Below are 18297 nucleotides of genomic sequence, written 5' to 3' on the forward strand. Positions count from 1 at the left end.
TCCTCATCTGTCCCCCTATTCACTTCAAAACAAAAGGCAGTGGAAAGATAAATGGATCTGTCATCAAAAGAGCTGAGTTCAAATCTTGGCTTTGCTACTTGCTATCTGTGTGATCTCAGGAAAGTATATCTCGGGGCCTCAGTTTCCCCTTCTATCAAATTAGAGGTCAAATAGGATGATTTCTAAGGTCTTTTCCAGTTCTGAATCCAATAATCTTCTCATATGTGGTTCATATATAGACTACCATTATGCCATATATACCACTAACAACTAATACCAATTCACAGGTGGACAAAAACAAAAAGAGTTATTGTAAAGATATGCTACTGGGCAATAGAAACTCACACTTACACATGTCCATGCACAACAGATACAAATACAGACACAGTAGGCTCTTTTTGCCACTCCAGTTTCATCCAGTCATGCAAAATTTCTCAACTTCTCCTTCTCTTCCTCATACTCTTCCCAACAATGCCCAGAGAATAATCACTTGTGTGGAAAATGAGGAAAATAAAATAGTATGAAAACTCACCCAGGATGGCACCATTCCCTACCCCTGCAAACAGTTAGAACCAATTGGATTGGACCCAGAGATGAAATTTACAATGATTTCAAGACTCCATTTTTCTTCTCTCACACATTGAAACACGTCTCCTCCCCCAACCTTACTCAGTTTTATAGAATCACATTCCATGGTAAAATTTTTGATAGAAGAGCAGAAAGCTACGCATAGTCTAGCATGCCCACTAGTATTTTGGAGGGCAGATTTCAAAGAGTTTAGAAAAAAGACAGGTGGGATTCCATGATTCTACAGAGGAAGTTATTCTAGGCAGGATGGGGAAATCTGAGGAATAAAATTCTGAAGCACAAAGACTAACCATTCATATAAGAAGGATGAAGTGAAGTTGTCTAAAGATACTAATGTGGATGCATAGGAAGCTCACTGATGCCAATGAATTTTTTTTATAAATACGCATATAAAATGGAAACAAGGAGGGCCAACAGAATACCAAGACAGAGTACTATAGGAATAATGTCAGGACAAAACTGAGACCTAGAGAGAGGAAGTGATTTGTTTAAGGATACACAAACAGTGAATTGTACAGCAAGGATTCAAACCCACAATATCTAATTGTAGAATTAGGACTCCTTCCATTATACCATGTGTGCCTAGGGTTGTGGTCAAGACCTCAGTTATCTCTGCCTTTACCCAATTTTATCTCTTTCAAATGATTCATATATCTCTTATTTTGTTTCTCTTTCTATCACCCTCTTAAATGAGAAAAACAAAAATAAACACACACAAACAAAAATAGGAAGGAGAAAAAAAACACATGGCAAGTCAGTCATTTCAACTTTCTGTGATCAAGCTAGCTGTGAACTCTGGATATCCTTTTAAGTCTAATTGCTCAGTTTTCTTCTCTTGTTCTACCTCATATACTCCTATATTTTCAACCACTGTCTTTATGTGAACAAAACCTAACATACATGTCCAGTTGTAATCTCTTACATATACTGAGGCCATCTCCACATCATGCCTCCTGCTCTTTGAATGTCATTCTGATCTCCTATCCACTGAAAAATTGGACTCTGCCTCTGAATTCCCTAACTCTGATAGAAGAGCTTTAGTTTTATCTTGATGGGGCCTAGGCCTTAACATTTTCTTATCATTCCCTCAGTATGTCTCCCCTTTCCATCACCCCATTATATGGTGTCTTCTCCTAGTAGAATTTAAGCTCCTTAAAGGTAGAGGCTGTCTTGCTAGCTTGTATTTGAATCCCCAGCACATGGCACAGTGCCTGGTATAAAGAACTCACTTAATAAATTCTCTATCAATAACTGTTCAGTATTATATCTCCACTCGTCACCAACAGCTTCCCTTAAAGGTCTTATCAATATTTATAGCTGAAGTTTTCAAGAAACTCACTCTTCATCTCTCTCTTTTGTTATTCCTTTCTAATTTTCTCCTCAATGGCCCTTTTTTGGTTTTCCTCTTTCAAATCTAAATCCAGTCACTCTCAGCGTCTTTGCAATATATCTGTATATTCCTGCTATCACTATGTCTTGCTTTTAGCCATCACTACTTTGACTCATGCATGAATCCTTGTTAGTAGTCATCCTGCCTTGAGCGTCTCCTGGGCAACTAACTGCTCTTCAGGCTCTCTAATCACCATTTTAAAATCACATTACTCCTCTCTTCACAAGCCTACTATGGTTAACTTATTGCCTATTATGTCAAGTCTAGACTTTTGAGTCTAGTCTTTAGGGACATCAGTCCTAGTTTCTCTTGAGTCACAGTTCTTGGGTGTCCTGTAGGTGCCTTAAACTCTGTGTATCCAAAGCATAATTCATTATCCTTACCTCCCAAGTGTACCCCCTCTTCCCACTTCCCCCAATTATGTTAAGGGCACCACCATAATTCCATTTTACAGGTTTATAACCCAAGAGTTATTCTGTGCTAATATTCCCTCTCTTTCGTACCTTATCTCTCCAAATTGTGTGGAGTCTTTTTGTTTCTGCCTACACAACATTTTTCACATTTACTCCTTTTCAGCCACTCACCCCATACCTACCCTATTAGAGGTTCATATCATACCTCATCTGGACCAGCGTAATAGCATCCTAATTGGTGTCCTTGCATTTAGTCTTTTCCCTCTCCTACCCATTCTCCACTTGACAATGATCTAAAATATTTATAGCAGCTCTCTTTGTGGTGGCAAAGAACTGGAAACTTTAGAGATGCCCTTCAATTAGGGAATGGGCAAGTTGTGGTATATGATAGTGATGGAATACTACTATGCTATAAGAAATGATGAACTCACGAATTTTAGAAAAAAATAAACATGGAAAAACTTGCATGAAATAACGAAGAGTGAAATGAGCAGAACCAAAAGAACACTGTATACAGTAAAAGCAATACTGTTTTAAGAGCAACTTTGAGCTGCTCAGTTATTTTGGCTATTATAAGTACTCAAATTAACTACAAAGGACCTATGAAGGAAGATGTTACCTGCATCCAGAGAAAGAACTGATAAATAGAAGTTTGTATAGAATGAGTTTACATATATATGTATGTATATGTGTGTGCATATATAAATATATACATATGTGTATGTATATATACACATAATTATATATATATACAATATATACAATTATAGAATATACAATTACAATACAATATACAGTACAATATACAATATACACACATATGTGTATATTGTATATATATCTGTGTGTATATATTATATATATATATTATATGTATGTATGTATATATATATTTGTGTTTAACATTAACCATTTTAGGGTGAAGGTAAGAGAAGGGGAAAAATTACACGATAAATTTATTATATATTTAAAAGGATTAGCAAGTTGTACTTAATAGATTTGCAGTTTCATGTGCAATAATCTATTTTATTATTCTACCATGCTATGGAAATGCTTGTTTCATTTCATAAATTAAATATAAAATAAATAAAATTTAAAAAAATAAAAAGACAAAAAATAATATTACTAAGGCGTAGGTCTGACCATGTCACTCCCCAGCTCAACACCTTCTGGTAGATTTCATCTACCTCTAGAATAAAATTAAAAAAAAAAACCAAACCTCACATTTGCTATTGAAAGTCCTTTACAATCATGCTCCCTTCTATCTCTCCTGGGTATTGATTATTACTCCGCTTTAAACACTGTCAATTTGAGCCAAATTGGCCTACTTACTGACCCTGTAAGAACCATTCTCATTTTCCTGCCTGGGCCTTGAACAGGCAATCCCACACAACATTCCTAGACCGTACTTCCTCTTCACTTCTGGCCCATAGAATGTTCCAATTAAAGTTCTTCAAGGCTTAACTCCAGTTCTACTTCCTATATGAGACCTACCCTGTTTCTCCCAATTTTTAGTGCTCTTTCTTTTCTAATGCATTCTCTATTTTTAGTCCTCTCTCTTTCACCTTCTTTCTCTACAAAATGAAAACATTTTGAATATCCTATTTTAAGATAGTATCAAAGGAATATTCTTTACTGTTGACTGAAGTAGCAGCTGCCAATAGTGATAAACAAAACATTAACAAATAATACAATTAGAGCCACTGTGATTAGTGTTTTTCCAGGGCAATCATCTTTGCTTTCATTTATTTAAAAATAAAAAAAAAAGAGAGAGAAAAAAAGTTCATTGAACTGTAAGAAAATATGTGGAAAGTAATAAGGGAGGACAAAGTGTGTCAAAGTTATGGGTGTTTAAAGTATTCCGGAAATGTTTTCATTTTGATTCCCATTATAATTAGGTTCCTAGCAGATGGAGAGAATGTAAATCATCTCCTAGCAGGAGAGAGGCACTGGGTTCTCTAAGATGCAGAGCATGCTGGAAAACACAAGCTGCTTTTATGCTAGTGAGGTGACAGCCTGGCTTTGTATTTTGCTGGTTTAATACATATTTTGAAAATATTTTATTGTATACTATGTGTAACAGATTCTCTTCACTCCATGACCCTCTTATCCTCTCCAACAAGGGGTCAAGTGAAACATGATTAAAGTAGATATAAGGTTCCAGCAAGTCTGGTGAGATTAGAGTGATCCTCCTTCCAGAAGAGGCTTCTGACTTTTGGCCTTCCCTCTTTAAATTATTTCTTATTTATCCTGTATGTAGCTTGTTTGTATATATTTGTTTGAGTTCTCCTCCATCAGATTGTGAGGTCCTTGAGAGCAGCGACTATTTTTGGCCTCTTTTTGTATCCCCCAGAGCTTACATAATACCTGGCATATAGTAGGCACTTAATAAATGTTTATTTATTGTTTGATTGAAGGGTAGCAATATGTCTATTTATGGTGGATCTGGATAATTGGAGAGGTGAACATGGAATAGTGAAATGACATTTTCTCAGGACCATTATTTATACTCCATGATTTTTTCTTGGCAAATACATATGGACAGGGGCCCAATGTTTAGGAAACAAGCAAAAGTAATTCGAATCTAAAATATAGAAATTTTTGACTAGTTTGAGCTTATAGGTATCACTGAGAGTTGGTAGAATAAAACTCGGCCTGGAATATGACTCTGCATAGGTATAACTTATTAAAGAGAAATAGGCCAAAGTGGGGCATGGTAACATTATAATGAGAAAGTAAACTCATGGGAGGAAATTAAATTACTAGAAAAGTAAATGTATTGGGGAAAAATATTTGGATAAAGATCAGTGATGGGAGAAATAGGAGCTGGTTTGTTATTGGTGTAAACTATAAACCACTTGTTGAGAAAGAGGAAATAGATAATGAGTTTGCAAAATAGATCACAAGCCTGGCACAGAGGTGTGATATTGTAATAAGAAACTTCAAATATCCATACCCTGGACTCTGGAACATACTCTGGAAAAAACAGAACAGCAAAAAATTTCATTTACTTGCCCTAATGATAATCCTATCCTGTAAAAGGTGGAAGAACCAACAAGAAGGGTTTTTATACTGCATTTTTGTTATTTTTGCCGGGGTAGAGGAGATGGGTCATTGGAGGGAGCAGAGAATCAAGCAGAAGTGACTGTTTCTTCCTAGAATTTATAATAGAGATAAAGATGAAAGCTAGTTTGTTTGGTATGTACCTTAGATATTGACAAAGGAGATTTCAATTGTTCTGGCCCATTATTATTAGGATAGGTAAGCTCCCATGGACTAAAATTCTACAGAGGAAGTCTGCTCAGGAGGAACGAGTAACTCAGAAAAATGATATTTTCAAGACATAAAGGAAAATTCCAATGAAGATGGAAAATAGGAATTGTAGCAAGTAACATAGGAAAATACTGGTTACTCACCAACTAACATAATGTTCTTTTCAATTATATACATATATATGTATATATATGCATGTGTGTGTGTGTATGTGTGTGTGTGTGTGTATTAAAAGGGAGAGAAAATGGAGAGCAGTTGGATGGTACAATGGATAGAGCACTGGGTCTGAAATCAGGAAGACCTGAGTTCAAATTCGACCTCAAACACTAGCAAGTCACTTAACCTTGTTTGCCTCAGTTTCCTCATCTGTAAAATGAGCTAGAGAAGGAAATAACAAGCCATTTCAGTAAATTTACCAAGAAAACCTCGAATGAGGTTATGAAGAGTTGGACACAACTGGAAGGACCGAACAACAATAGAATATGGATGCAATGACAGGTAATTGAGGATAAAACAAGCACGGTTGTAGCAAGGATGGGTAATACCAGACTGTCTTATTTCATTTTTTTGAAAGTTACTGAAGGTCAGGCAAATGCAGAAAACAGTGTACCTAGGTTTAATAAAGCATTTGATAAAATATCTAACATTATTCCTGTGAAAAAGATGGAGAGATATGGACCAAACTAAATAGATTTGAAACCGGTTGAATATTTGGACTCAGAGTAGATGTTAATAGTCCAATGTCAGCTTGGCAGGAGCTCTCCAGTAGAGTGACATGGGATCTATTCTTGGCCCTGTGCTGTTTGACCTTTTTATTAATGACCAGAATACATATTCATTAACTTTGCAGATAACACAAAGGTGGGAGGAATATCTAACACACTGAATGACAGGGCTGGGATCCAAAAAAGATCTTAGGCTAGAGCGCTGGGCTGAATCTAATAAGATAAAATTCAAAAGGGATGAAATCTTACTCTTGGAATTAAAAAATATATAGGTATTGATGGAGAATACATAGTTGGGCTGTAGCTTGTCCAAAAATATGGGTTTTTGGTAGACTAAAAGCTTAATTTGAGTCAATAATGTGACATGGAAGCTAAAAATCATTAAGATGGGCTTCATCAAGTGAGGTATAGCTTCTAGCACATAAGAAAGTGATGATCTCATTTTACTTTACTCTGATAAGACCACATTTTATACATTTTGTTCAGAGCTATTCCTATTTTACAAAGGACATTGATAAGCTGGACAACATCCAAATATTCTACTTGGAGAGTAAATTGGTGAAGGGTTTTATGTCCATGGCATATGAGGCCTGGTTGAGGGAAATAAATATATTTAACCTGGAGAAGAGGAGACTAGAGATGGGGTGAAAGAGACCCAAAAGCTTCATGAAGTACATGGGATTACACTTGTTATGTTTGGTCCCAGTGGGCAAAACTATAGTAGGAGCAATGGACAGAAACAGCAAAGACTCAGGCAAAATATTGGTAAAATATTGTAAATATTAGAGCTATCCAAAAATTCAGTGGGTCTTCTTAAGAGAAGTTGGTTTCTCCCTCATTGGAAGAGTTTAATGAGGGGCTAGATGATCTCATGGTAGATGTGTTATAACAGGAAATATTTTTTCCTGTTATATGGGTTGTACTGAAGTCTCTTCTAGTTTTAAATTTTGTGATTCTGTGAATTTGAGGCTAGGTGATCTTTAAGTTCTTTCTAGATGTAAATCATAAGATCCTAGGAACCTTCAGTATTTTCATCCTCTAAGAACTTGAGTAACCATGTGCTCTGCCCCAAGGGGTTATTATGGAAATGTTCCACCATTTCTAAAGTTGCCTTGTCTCCCATTCTTCAAACCCTGCCAGCTTTCTTGACCTGGAGATTTTCCAAGCAGACAGCAGCACTGTTTATTTCTATGGACATTTTGGGATTCCCAGGCATGACTGAGTAGTGACAGTTGGAGCAAACTTCTAATTTTCTCAGCATTCTTCTAGTTAGTGACTTTCTGAGAATCCCATACTCTGTTTAGGGAAGTTAGACTATTTTTGGAAGAGGTACTATTTGGGTTTGGCATCTCATGGAAGGTAATGGTTGGGAAGAAGCGAGAGTGTGGACATGAGGCAATGTGATATAGTGGATTGTGAATGTCTTACCTGGAAACTGATATTCTACTCTGTTCCTCCTTATTTATGTCCTTCAAACCACTAAACCTAATCATGTGTCTTTGCCACCATATCTGATGTGCAGATAAGGCTTGGACCTTGTCACCTGCTATATAGATGAATCTTGTACATGTGTTGTCTCTCTAATTGAACGTGAGGTCCTTGAGAGAAGGAGCTTTCTTGCTTTTCTGTTTGCATCCCCAGGCATTAGCATAGTGCTTGGAATGTAGTAAGTGTTCAATTTTTTTTTTAATTCGTTCATTCATTCACTCACTCTTTACTCTCCCAAAGAAAGACCTTAGTTTAGATCCAGCTTTTGACATTTAGGTTGTATAATCATGAGGAAATTATTTTCTCTTTGATACTCAGTTTACTCAACTGGAAAAGGGGATATTTATAATACCTTCATTGATGTTTTTGTGAGGGTCAAATGAAGTAATATATACAAAATTGTCTGTGAACTTAAAAAATATCTAAGTGGTAGTAATTATCAGTTGAAAGGGAAGGGAATATCTATTTAATAAACACATAGGAGTTTTAGGATCTTTGTGTTTTTTTTTCTGTTTCTTTATGAACTCAATTTCTAATAATAAGCTCTCAAAAAAATCAGCATTATTCACATAGAGTTTGCCCAGTGCACATGAAATGCTATATTTTTCACAAGACTGGTTTGAAGGAAACATTTTGTAAACCTTCAGGAACTATAAATGTGATAATATGAGTTATTATTATTATTGTTACTGTTATAATTATTATTGATTTTTTTTTTACCCAGACCTCTGATTTTATCAGTGTGGGGAATTCCTTGTATGGAAATGACCTCCACTGAAGCAGATTGGCTATCTACTTGTAACTAATAGTTTCAGAGAGTTTTCAGTGGCACTGAAAGATTAAGTGACTTGTACATAAGTTAGGTTAAAACCAGATAAACACATAGATTCCCTATGGGAGGTGTTCTGTGATCCTCTAATGTTAGAAGTAGGTAGTGAATGGGCACGAAGACTGACACAAGCTGAGATTTCCCAGGGCTGAGATTCCTTCCAGAAATTGACTAACTGAAGATTGTAGGGCTGGGGTAGAGGTGTGAGAAGGAAAGTGAGGAGAAGTATGTTGGAACCCCAGGACCCAAGAAAAGAAAATGTAGTGGAAATGAAATCCCAAGGGATGCCTCCTTGTGCTTAAAAAGCTAAACTATGGCTCAGCCCTCCAAAGCAGATACCTATGATTTTAAACATAAATATTTATACCTGTTCACTATCAGCCTCCAAACTTCTCCATTCTGGTTGTAAATAGATTTAGAGAAGCTTTGCAAGGGTCTGACTCTCTGATTTTGAGCATCTCCAATGCCTCTTCTAAAATTAGCAAGCTTTTGCATCCTTCTAGTTTTGTTTTTTTTTTAAACAGGGAACTTACCCCCCCAAAAATAATCTTTACTCTCCATTATTGCTTAAATACTGTTGCAAGGTAATGGTTCTCTCATCAGAATTTTTATCTCTAAGCAGTAAACTTCATAGTTATTTTGGACTGATTCATTCATATTAGCTCCAGTGACATATGGCCCTTATAACCCATAAAGATTAATACAGAAGGATTTGCATGACTATCAAGACTTGTTTTAAGAAGACCATGAAGTTCGATTAGGAGCAGAAACTCTGAATGATGCTTACTGGAGAATAGACGTACAGGTTTTATACACCACAAATAATACATTTATTCATAGAAAACTATTTCTTCCAAAAGAAAATGTGCTGATCCATTTAAAAAATGTTCTAGGCTAAATTTGTTCTCGATGCTTTGAATACACTAAGAATTCATGATAAGGTGACAATTTCCCAAAGTAATTTATGATGTCTATAGAAATAAACAGAAAATAAACTTTGTATTTGGCAAACTGTCAAACATGGAAGTACTGAATTTGATATATTCAGAGGATGAAGGGTTCACCCTTCTCCTCAATCTCACAGCCCAGGTAGAGTTTTCTCTTCATGATGCAGTCCATTTTTATTTTCACAGACTGGCATAGCTTATACATGGTTTAGGAATAGGAATGATGTGAAAAGTGAAAACATAGACAAACCACTGTGCCATGCAGGTAATGGTGACAGGCAGAGCCAAGATATCAGAAATCCTCATGTGATGCCAGTTTAGAAGTAGACAAGTAAGTCAGCTAGAGGCATTATACCCATTTGAGCTACATTTGCCTCTGCTTTGAGGATCTGTAACTATCAGGCTCCCTGATACTTTGCAGTAATTTTTTTTTTGGTGAGGCAATTGGGGTTAAATGACTTGCCCAGGGTCACACAGCTAGTAAGTGTCAAGTGTCTGGTCTAAGGCCGTATTTGAACTCATGTCCTCCTAACTCCAGGCCCAGTGCTCTATTCATTGTGCCACCTAGCTACCTGTTCAGTGATTTTAATGATCATTTTTAGGTTTCTTGATATTTGCTAGCATGTTCGCCAAGTGATGAGGGGGGCGGTTTAATCCTAAGCAACTGTTTCATGCTAAGTAACAGTTTTTCAACATGGTATGAAGTCAACTCATGTACATCCTGAGTAGCTTAGAGCCTCCCCAGAGTATGATCTAGGGTGAGTCTCTGTGAACAGTAATATATTTATTTGCTTCTCTAGTGCTTTCATTGGGGAGTACAGGACTAGAAAATGGTCTTCTCTTTCTTATTTTATTTCTGATTTATTCCTTTCTCTCTTGCTTATTTCACATGATAGCAAATCCTTCAAAGGTTTCCATGATATCTATTGTTTTCTATCCAAAGCAAGCAGTACAATCATGACTTGGACTCATGACAACATCAGTATTCTTCTTCAACTCTTCAATGAAGCTAGAAAAAGAAATGGATAGATGGATGGATGGATGGATGGATGTATTACAAAACACTTCACTATTAGTAGCTAGGTTGGCATGTGAGTTGGAATGGAGTAGCAACTTCAACAGGAGGGAGGGAGGGAAATGTTTTATCTGACGAGCACTTTTTAAATGCATCTACTGCCTCTGAGTTCATAACAACATGTTTTGTTCCTGTTGTATCTCCAAAATTGGTACATTTCCACAACAGTGTTGAAATTAAGCCCACACTTTTTATAACGTAACAGAGCAAAGACAGGGTGGATCAAGGGGACCTTTGCTGAGATTTTGTTATGTTTTTGCTCATCAATGTGGAATAGCTTGTGTTAAATGAAACAATTGGTGAGTAAGTACCTGGCATGCAGTAAATGGTTTAATTCTCCAAAGGAAAGGGGGGATATCGAGGACAGAGATCTGAAGACTAAAGGTATTCCCTTTGAAATGCAGCAACTTTGGTTCTTCCAGTAGCTGGCCCCCTTGATGCATTTCATCTGAAACCACTTCCTATAGAAGAGGAAGAAGAAGGTAGAGGGAGAGAGGGAGGGAAAGAGGGAGGGAAAGAGGGAGGGAGATAGGGAGGGAGAGAGAGAGAGGGAGAGAGAGAGAGAGAGAGAGAGAGAAAATGAAAAATTCAGTTTCATAAACATTTTTCATTAACATATATACCAACTGTGATGATGGACAGAAAGAGAATGGGTACATGCTCCTTATGACTATACTAAAGTCTGGGTAAATTCAGAACACTGGCTACAATTGTGCCCAACAGAAGAAAGCAATAATGATGATGATGATAGTTAATTAGGGTCTTGTTTGCCCTTTTCACAATAACTTCCACTGTCAAGGACAATTCCTTTTTTTTTTTTTTAAAGAAAATCACTATGCCATTATTAAAACTACTAGGACTCAAGAATTCTCAATAATGTAGATATATTTCTGCAAGTATGATTGGATTTCACTTAACAGTAGGGACTTAGGTCTGGTCAACACTTTCATGTTGGGATGTACCTTTAACTGATCTGCACTGGTAAAGAGAATCTCCTCATTTACAATCCCCCTTTATCAATCAAATCATGTCTACTCACTATTTCTATTAATGTTTATTTATATGCATATATATGTACACATATATATTTATACAGATATACATACATATATTGTGCTAATAAGTTGTATTTTTTAGGACTATACAGATTGAATAGGGGCTAATGTTCATATTTGGGAAGAAAAGTTAAAATATTCACAGATATTCACATGTTTTCATGTTTACAAAGGGCAATAGATCAATAAGAAAAAGAGAAATAAGTATTTCTTTAGCCAGTTTCAAGCTCGGTAGAAGGAGAAAAGAAATTTTTCCTAGAAAGATAAAGTAAAATATAAATATAGTCATCCAGTTCACATGTACTTTTTCACTTAGGGAAGGGGACGAGGAGAACATTATTTTACATCTATGGCACATTCACATGCATTCTGACATAGCACAAGCAATCAACAGTTTTTTGCTAACATCTCTAGAGCTATGGGCTCTAGAGCTAAGGCTTATCAGGGGATACTGAAGAGACATGACATGTTTGAAAGTGACTCAAACTGTGTGATTCTGACTAAAAGCACCTTAGGAGATGAGGGATCTTTTTAAATCAGTGTTTTAGGACTACCTTCATTTGTATCCCATACTTGGCTAACAGATGGTGGGCTGAATCAGAAAAGCCCAAGTCATAGAGTTATATAATCCTAGATTTCTGACCTGTGGAAGAATACCAGAGGTTTTCAAGCCTGACCTGTACTGCAACAGGAACCTCCTTGCAATATAACTTGAAGAAATCTTCTAATCATTTTGGCAATCAGGTTTCTCAGTGGCTAGAGCTCTGGACCTTGCAGGTTTGAAGACGAGTTCAAATACAGGCTTAAACATATGCTGCTGTATGAACCTGGGCAAGTCATTTAACCCCTATCTGCCTCATGTTCCTTATCTGTAAAATGGAGATAATAGTAGCATTTGCCTCCTAGGTTCTTGTGAGGATCAAATGAGATAATATTTGTCAAGTATTTAATAAACCTCAAAATGCTATATAAATGCTAGCTATTTTTTAAGAAAAAGTAATAATTTTAAAATGTCTTGATATCTTTATACAATATGTAGGATATTTTTAAAAAATGAAGCAATATTTTAAATATAGTAGTTCTGTAGTTCCAGGTATCTCAAATTCCAGGGATAAAGTTACCTTGAATGGCCATATTGGAGAATGTATTCATGTATGATTAAACTAGATGGCCTTTGAGGGCCATTCATACTCTCAAATTCTAGATTCCATGATTCTGTCATCTCATTCATTCATTGCCTATCATCAGAAACATGCTGACCAAATCATTTTCATAGAATCATAAAAATAAAAAAAATACTAGAATATTGGAGTTGGACTTGATTTAAAAGATTATATAATCTTCATCTTTAAAATAAACAAAATAATAAAATACATGCTCTGTAGATGTTTATGTACATATATCACATATATGTATAGGCATATGCTAATATATTTCATTTTCCACATGTATTATTGAATTTCACATACCTAACATTTCATTTGAGGGATTTAGGCCTAAGAAATGGCAATCCACATATCTGGAAGGTGGCCAAAAACTTCTCTGATCTTGCTTAGTTCAGTCTTTTTTTCATTGCACCGCAATTTCAGACCAATGAGAATTTCACCTCCATTTATTTGTTATTTACCTATAAACTATTAGTTATTGTCAGTGAGCCATTGTTCTCTTCTTAAGACCAGCCAAAGATGTGATAGTTTCCTTATTTTCATAAAAGGTATTATTCTCCAACTCTCTATTTCAATCTTGATGTTAACTCTAACCCTGATGCATTTTACAAATACTTAGTGAGTATTTACTTTGCACAAGATGCGGAGGTCATAAAGACAAAAATGACACAGATCTTGCTTTCAAGGAACTTAAATTTCCTATTAAATATATGTGTATTAAATTGATGTTTTTGCTACTCTTTTTTTTTTTTGTCTAGACAATGGGGTTAAGTGACTTGCCCAGGGTCACACAGCTAGTGAGTATTTTGTGTCTGAGTCTGGATTTGAATTCAGGTCCTCCTGACTCCATTGCGCCACCTAGCTGTCCCTTTTTAATTCTTCTAATCCCATTGAAATTCACAGCCCTCCAAGATAGAAGATGGTAGAACTGGCCTTTTGATTAGTCCTACAAAATAATAGGAAGAGCAATTTTTCATAACATCCATAATATACACAAAAACATATACATATATAGAGATAGATACAGATTCAGATATAGATATAGATATTGATATCAATATATTTAGTTGCAAGGATCCTTAAAAACCTTTTAGAGCATTTTATGGAAGGAATGGGATATACCAGAGGTTCAATTCTAGTTCAATTCTATTTAGAAAGTATTTATTGAACATATACTGTGAGGTACTATGAAAGAGACGCAAGATTAGAAAGGAGAGAGGCAAGAGTAAGAACTGAATGGAGAACTCTCGTTTGATTCTTCCTGAATTTGAGATTTCAGAAATTGGATCTTCTAAAAAGGAAGGTGATTTCCTGATGTAGAATACTCCTTGGAGAATATAGAGGATCACTTGCATTATTCCAGCTCAGAACACTACTCAGTGAGTAAAAAAAAAAATAATGATGAGTTACTTGGATAGTATAGAAGAGTGTGAACCACAGGTTAGTACTGAGTCTTGGGAAGGGTGTATAGGATTAGGGAAAAAAGTTATTTTACTAGAATGTTAAAGGGTAGCCACTGTCAGAACTGATTGGCTATTTGAGTGCCTTATGTATTTTCATGGTGCAGCAAAGTGGTGCAGTGGATAGAGTGCAGACACTGAAGTCAGAAAGATCTGAATTCAAATCCATTCTTAGAGCCTTACTAGCTGTGTGACCCTGGACAAGTCACTTAGACCTGCTCAGTTCCTCATCTGTAAAATGAGCTGGAGAAGGAAATGGTAAATCACTCCAGTAACTTTGCCAAGAAAACCCTGAATAGGGTCACATGGAGTCACATGACTGAAACAACTGAACAACAATAAATGTATTTTCTGCCCCTGTGTTTGGACTGTTATGGGATCTTTGTGTCTTCTGCATTTGTATGGGGTTAAATAAAAGTTGCATTGTACTTGGTGTGTGTTTAGTATCCTTAGTGCTTATGGGGGAGCTAGGAACTTCATTTATTAGTTTGGAGAAAACAGACATAGACTTGCCTGAATATATTAAGAAAATTTCCCAGAGCAATTCCAGCTGGTGGAAATAAGACAAAAATAGTAAATTCTTCTTTTAAAGTCTGTTCCTAGGATTAGACATGGATCGACATGGGCCCAAAGTTTTGGAAGTGAGGGGAAGAGAAGGGAATCTGGCCTATGGTATAAAATGATATAGTGGCTTAAGCTTTTTTTTAAAGTACTTTATTCATAACAAAAGTGAAAAATGAATAAATGGCAAAGATAATGACCTTGGATGTCACCATTTCCTATAAAATTTTAATAGATGTAAAGGTCATCATACAAAAGAGGCCATAAGAGCCTAGAAACCTCCTTGGCCAGCAAGCATTTAATCTTCTTGCCAAGTAGAGAGAAATGGTAGCCAAGGGCAACAGTGGCTCAGAATACAAACTCATTTGTAAAATGTTAGAAAGGATCAATCAATTGATTAACCAATTAACCAACATTTATTAAATGTCAATCCCATTCCTCATCTGGGATTTCCCTACAGCAATGAAATCAAGGGTCCTGAGCTCATTCCTATTCCTACCATGTATCAGGCACCATCTTAACTGTTGGAGTGCAAAGACAAATGTGAAAAAAAATCTAAGATGGGAATATGATGATAAATGTTTAACTACCAGGTCTCGGGGTGGGGGTGGGGGGAAGAAGTAGCACAACATACTTTTAAGTTTAATTTGTATTATTAACATTTTCTTCATCATTTTATTGTCTGTTCAGTTAAGGACACAATAAATCAAGTTCCAATTTGTGGCATTCAGCTATTTCTCAGATGTAAATTCTCACAGTGAAAATTTAACAAATGGCTCTTGAGCAGATACAAGCAAATTTCTGAGCACATGTACAGTTATCCCTTCCACGTTGCAACCTTCCTCATGGCAGTTTTGATATATCATGGGTCAGCATAAGAAATTAAATGGGAATTTGGGGGGAGTTTTGCGGAAGCTGCAGATGACACTCGAAAGCCAGCAGATGACATAGAGCATATGACCAAATAGTTAAGCCAAATTTTACAATGAGGGATTGTAAAGACCCTATAAAAGAAGAAGAAAAAAAAATTCAGACTTCTTCTCTGGTACAAAGGGAGGGCCAAAAAAATGTACGTGGATTTTCTAGATTGTGGGGATGATCCCCATCCAAACCCTGTTATGTGGAAGGGATAATTGTGTTACTAGCAAAGAATTTAGTCCACTTCCTTTTTGATGAAATCCTGATCCCATCTTACTGAAAAGAAAGTATCACATATTTATTACCAAAAGATGAGAATGCCACTGACTCCTTTAAATAGAGGTCAATTATCTGATTATGTATTTTCAACAAAGCATTCACAGCTTGTCTTACTCTAAAAATTTATAAATACATACCTTTTCTCAGTGAATTTGTATTCTATGGCATAAGCTATAGTAAAGTGCTACAATTCTGTATGTCAAAAAAGCCACAGACCATACTGGTAGTCTTGAAACATTTTTTGATCACAAATCCTGATCAGTTTGTTTTTAAGAACATGCACCTGTAATATAATTGTATTTACTTATTTATGCATTATTTACAAATATGCTAATAATCATTTATTTTATAATCATATAAAATTGTATATATTTATATAAATTCCTATGAAATAGAAATTTTGAAAGGATGAAATTAAAGACCAAATAATATTTGATCCTAGATTTAATAGGAAGCCGCTGGAATTTAATGAGTAGGTGAGTGATATGGTCAGTACTGTATGGCACCTGTGTGGAGGATGGTTTGGAGAGGGGAGAGACTTGAGGAAGGGAGGCCAATTTGGAGGTTGTTACAAAAGTCCAGGTGAAAGGTGATCAGGTCCTAACCCCAAGCGATTGCTGAGTGAGTAGATAGAAGACAGAGGTGTTACATATGGTAGAGGTAGTAACAACAAGTTTGACAATTGATTGGACAAGACAGAGAATAAGGAATTTGGGATGATGTTAAGATTATGAACTAGAATGTCTACAAAGATAGTAGCAAACTGGACAATAATAGGGAAATTTAGAAGAGGGGTAGATCTGGGGGAGAAGGGGAAAGATAACGTAACTGTATGAGGCCAATCTGTGACACCAATATCAAAGCATCCATACCTCACCATCTTGTGTGCCTCCCTCTGTCCTACCCAAAAGGACAAGCCAAAATGGAACTCTTACTCATCTTCCAACAGATGCTTTTCATAGTCAGAGATGATGGGGGTGGTTTTGGTGGCAAGTACAGTGAAAGAAGGGTGAATTTTACCAACGACACTTATAATGCTGCTGCTATGGGATCATAGTTAGCTTATAACTGATGCCAGGGGTCAACTCCAAGCTCAGAAGTGGGATAATGGGAGTTTAGAGAGCAGAGGAAGGAAGCTGTAGGAGACTGTTAGCAGATAAGGGTAGGTATGGTTGTTAGAAATGTCATGTGATGGTTATTGTGGGGAGAGTTAGGACAAAACCACTCCCCCACCCCAGCTCCCATTTCATATTGGAGAATCATTTGTCTTTTGGGGTTTGGCCATAACTATATATTTTAGAGACTGGTCTATATAACTGTCAGGGCCCCAGACCAATGTTCCATTTTACATTCACCCCAGGTCTAGCACCTAGGGCTGAAATAAATGTAAAGATGAATCAGATTACAAGTGTCTTAAAGATTAGAGAATGTCAAGCCCTTCTTGGCTCTGAAGGACCTCTTGATCTCACCAGTGCAGAGAAAATCATACTCTAATGGAATCAGGTCCATCTTTAAGGCTAGGTCAGATCTCTGGTGTTGCCCAGAAACGATTAAGATGGAGGAGAGATGGGATAGAGAAGAGTGCTGTCAGCATAATTCTCCCTCCTGAGGAAGTTGGAGGGGAGTTATAGGTGATAAAAAGGAGAAGGAAGATGACTGCTTGCAAGGTAATATGGCTACTAAATGAAAGAGCTAGAATTTGAATTTAAATTTTCAGACTCTTATTTTGGTTCCCCATTTTCAAGTCATTGGGATCAGCATGGGGAAGAAGGGTGTCTCTAAAGCCATTCTTCCCTTCCTTGAGGTTTTCTATCTTAAAAGATGTGACACTATTTTGAAATCCTATGCCTACCTTCTGTTTTTTAATTCAGTCTTATGTTCAAATATGGACATTGAATTATTGAAATTAGAAACTGGAACCGATAGTAGGCTCCTGATTGGTAGAGTGAACAGTAACAGACATGGAAGCTTTCTTTTCTTAAGACCTCATGTGAGCAGAACCGGGTTCTGCACTTTCAATAGAGCTAGTCAGTGGAACCTCATCCTTGGTTACCCTTACCAAACTCTTCACATTGACTGTATGAGAGATGGATGTGGATATGAGAACATGCTTTGGGGATGCTGAAATAG

The 18297-nt window shown here is 36.4% G+C and overlaps 1 protein-coding gene across 1 annotated transcript in view; it reads right to left on the reverse strand.

The window, feature by feature from the left end:
* UNC5D (unc-5 netrin receptor D) overlaps positions 1-18297 on the reverse strand; it is a 349386-nt gene that overhangs the window by 33237 nt on the left and 297852 nt on the right. Inside the window, exon 13 of the mRNA XM_027865284.1 lies at positions 11040-11189. Coding sequence (XP_027721085.1) covers positions 11040-11189 — 150 coding nt within the window. The remainder of the gene's footprint in view (positions 1-11039; positions 11190-18297) is intronic.

This window comes from Vombatus ursinus, unplaced genomic scaffold (assembly GCF_900497805.2).
Source record: "Vombatus ursinus unplaced genomic scaffold, bare-nosed wombat genome assembly UNPS02014778.1, whole genome shotgun sequence".
In the NCBI taxonomy this organism is placed as follows: Eukaryota; Metazoa; Chordata; class Mammalia; order Diprotodontia; family Vombatidae; genus Vombatus; species Vombatus ursinus.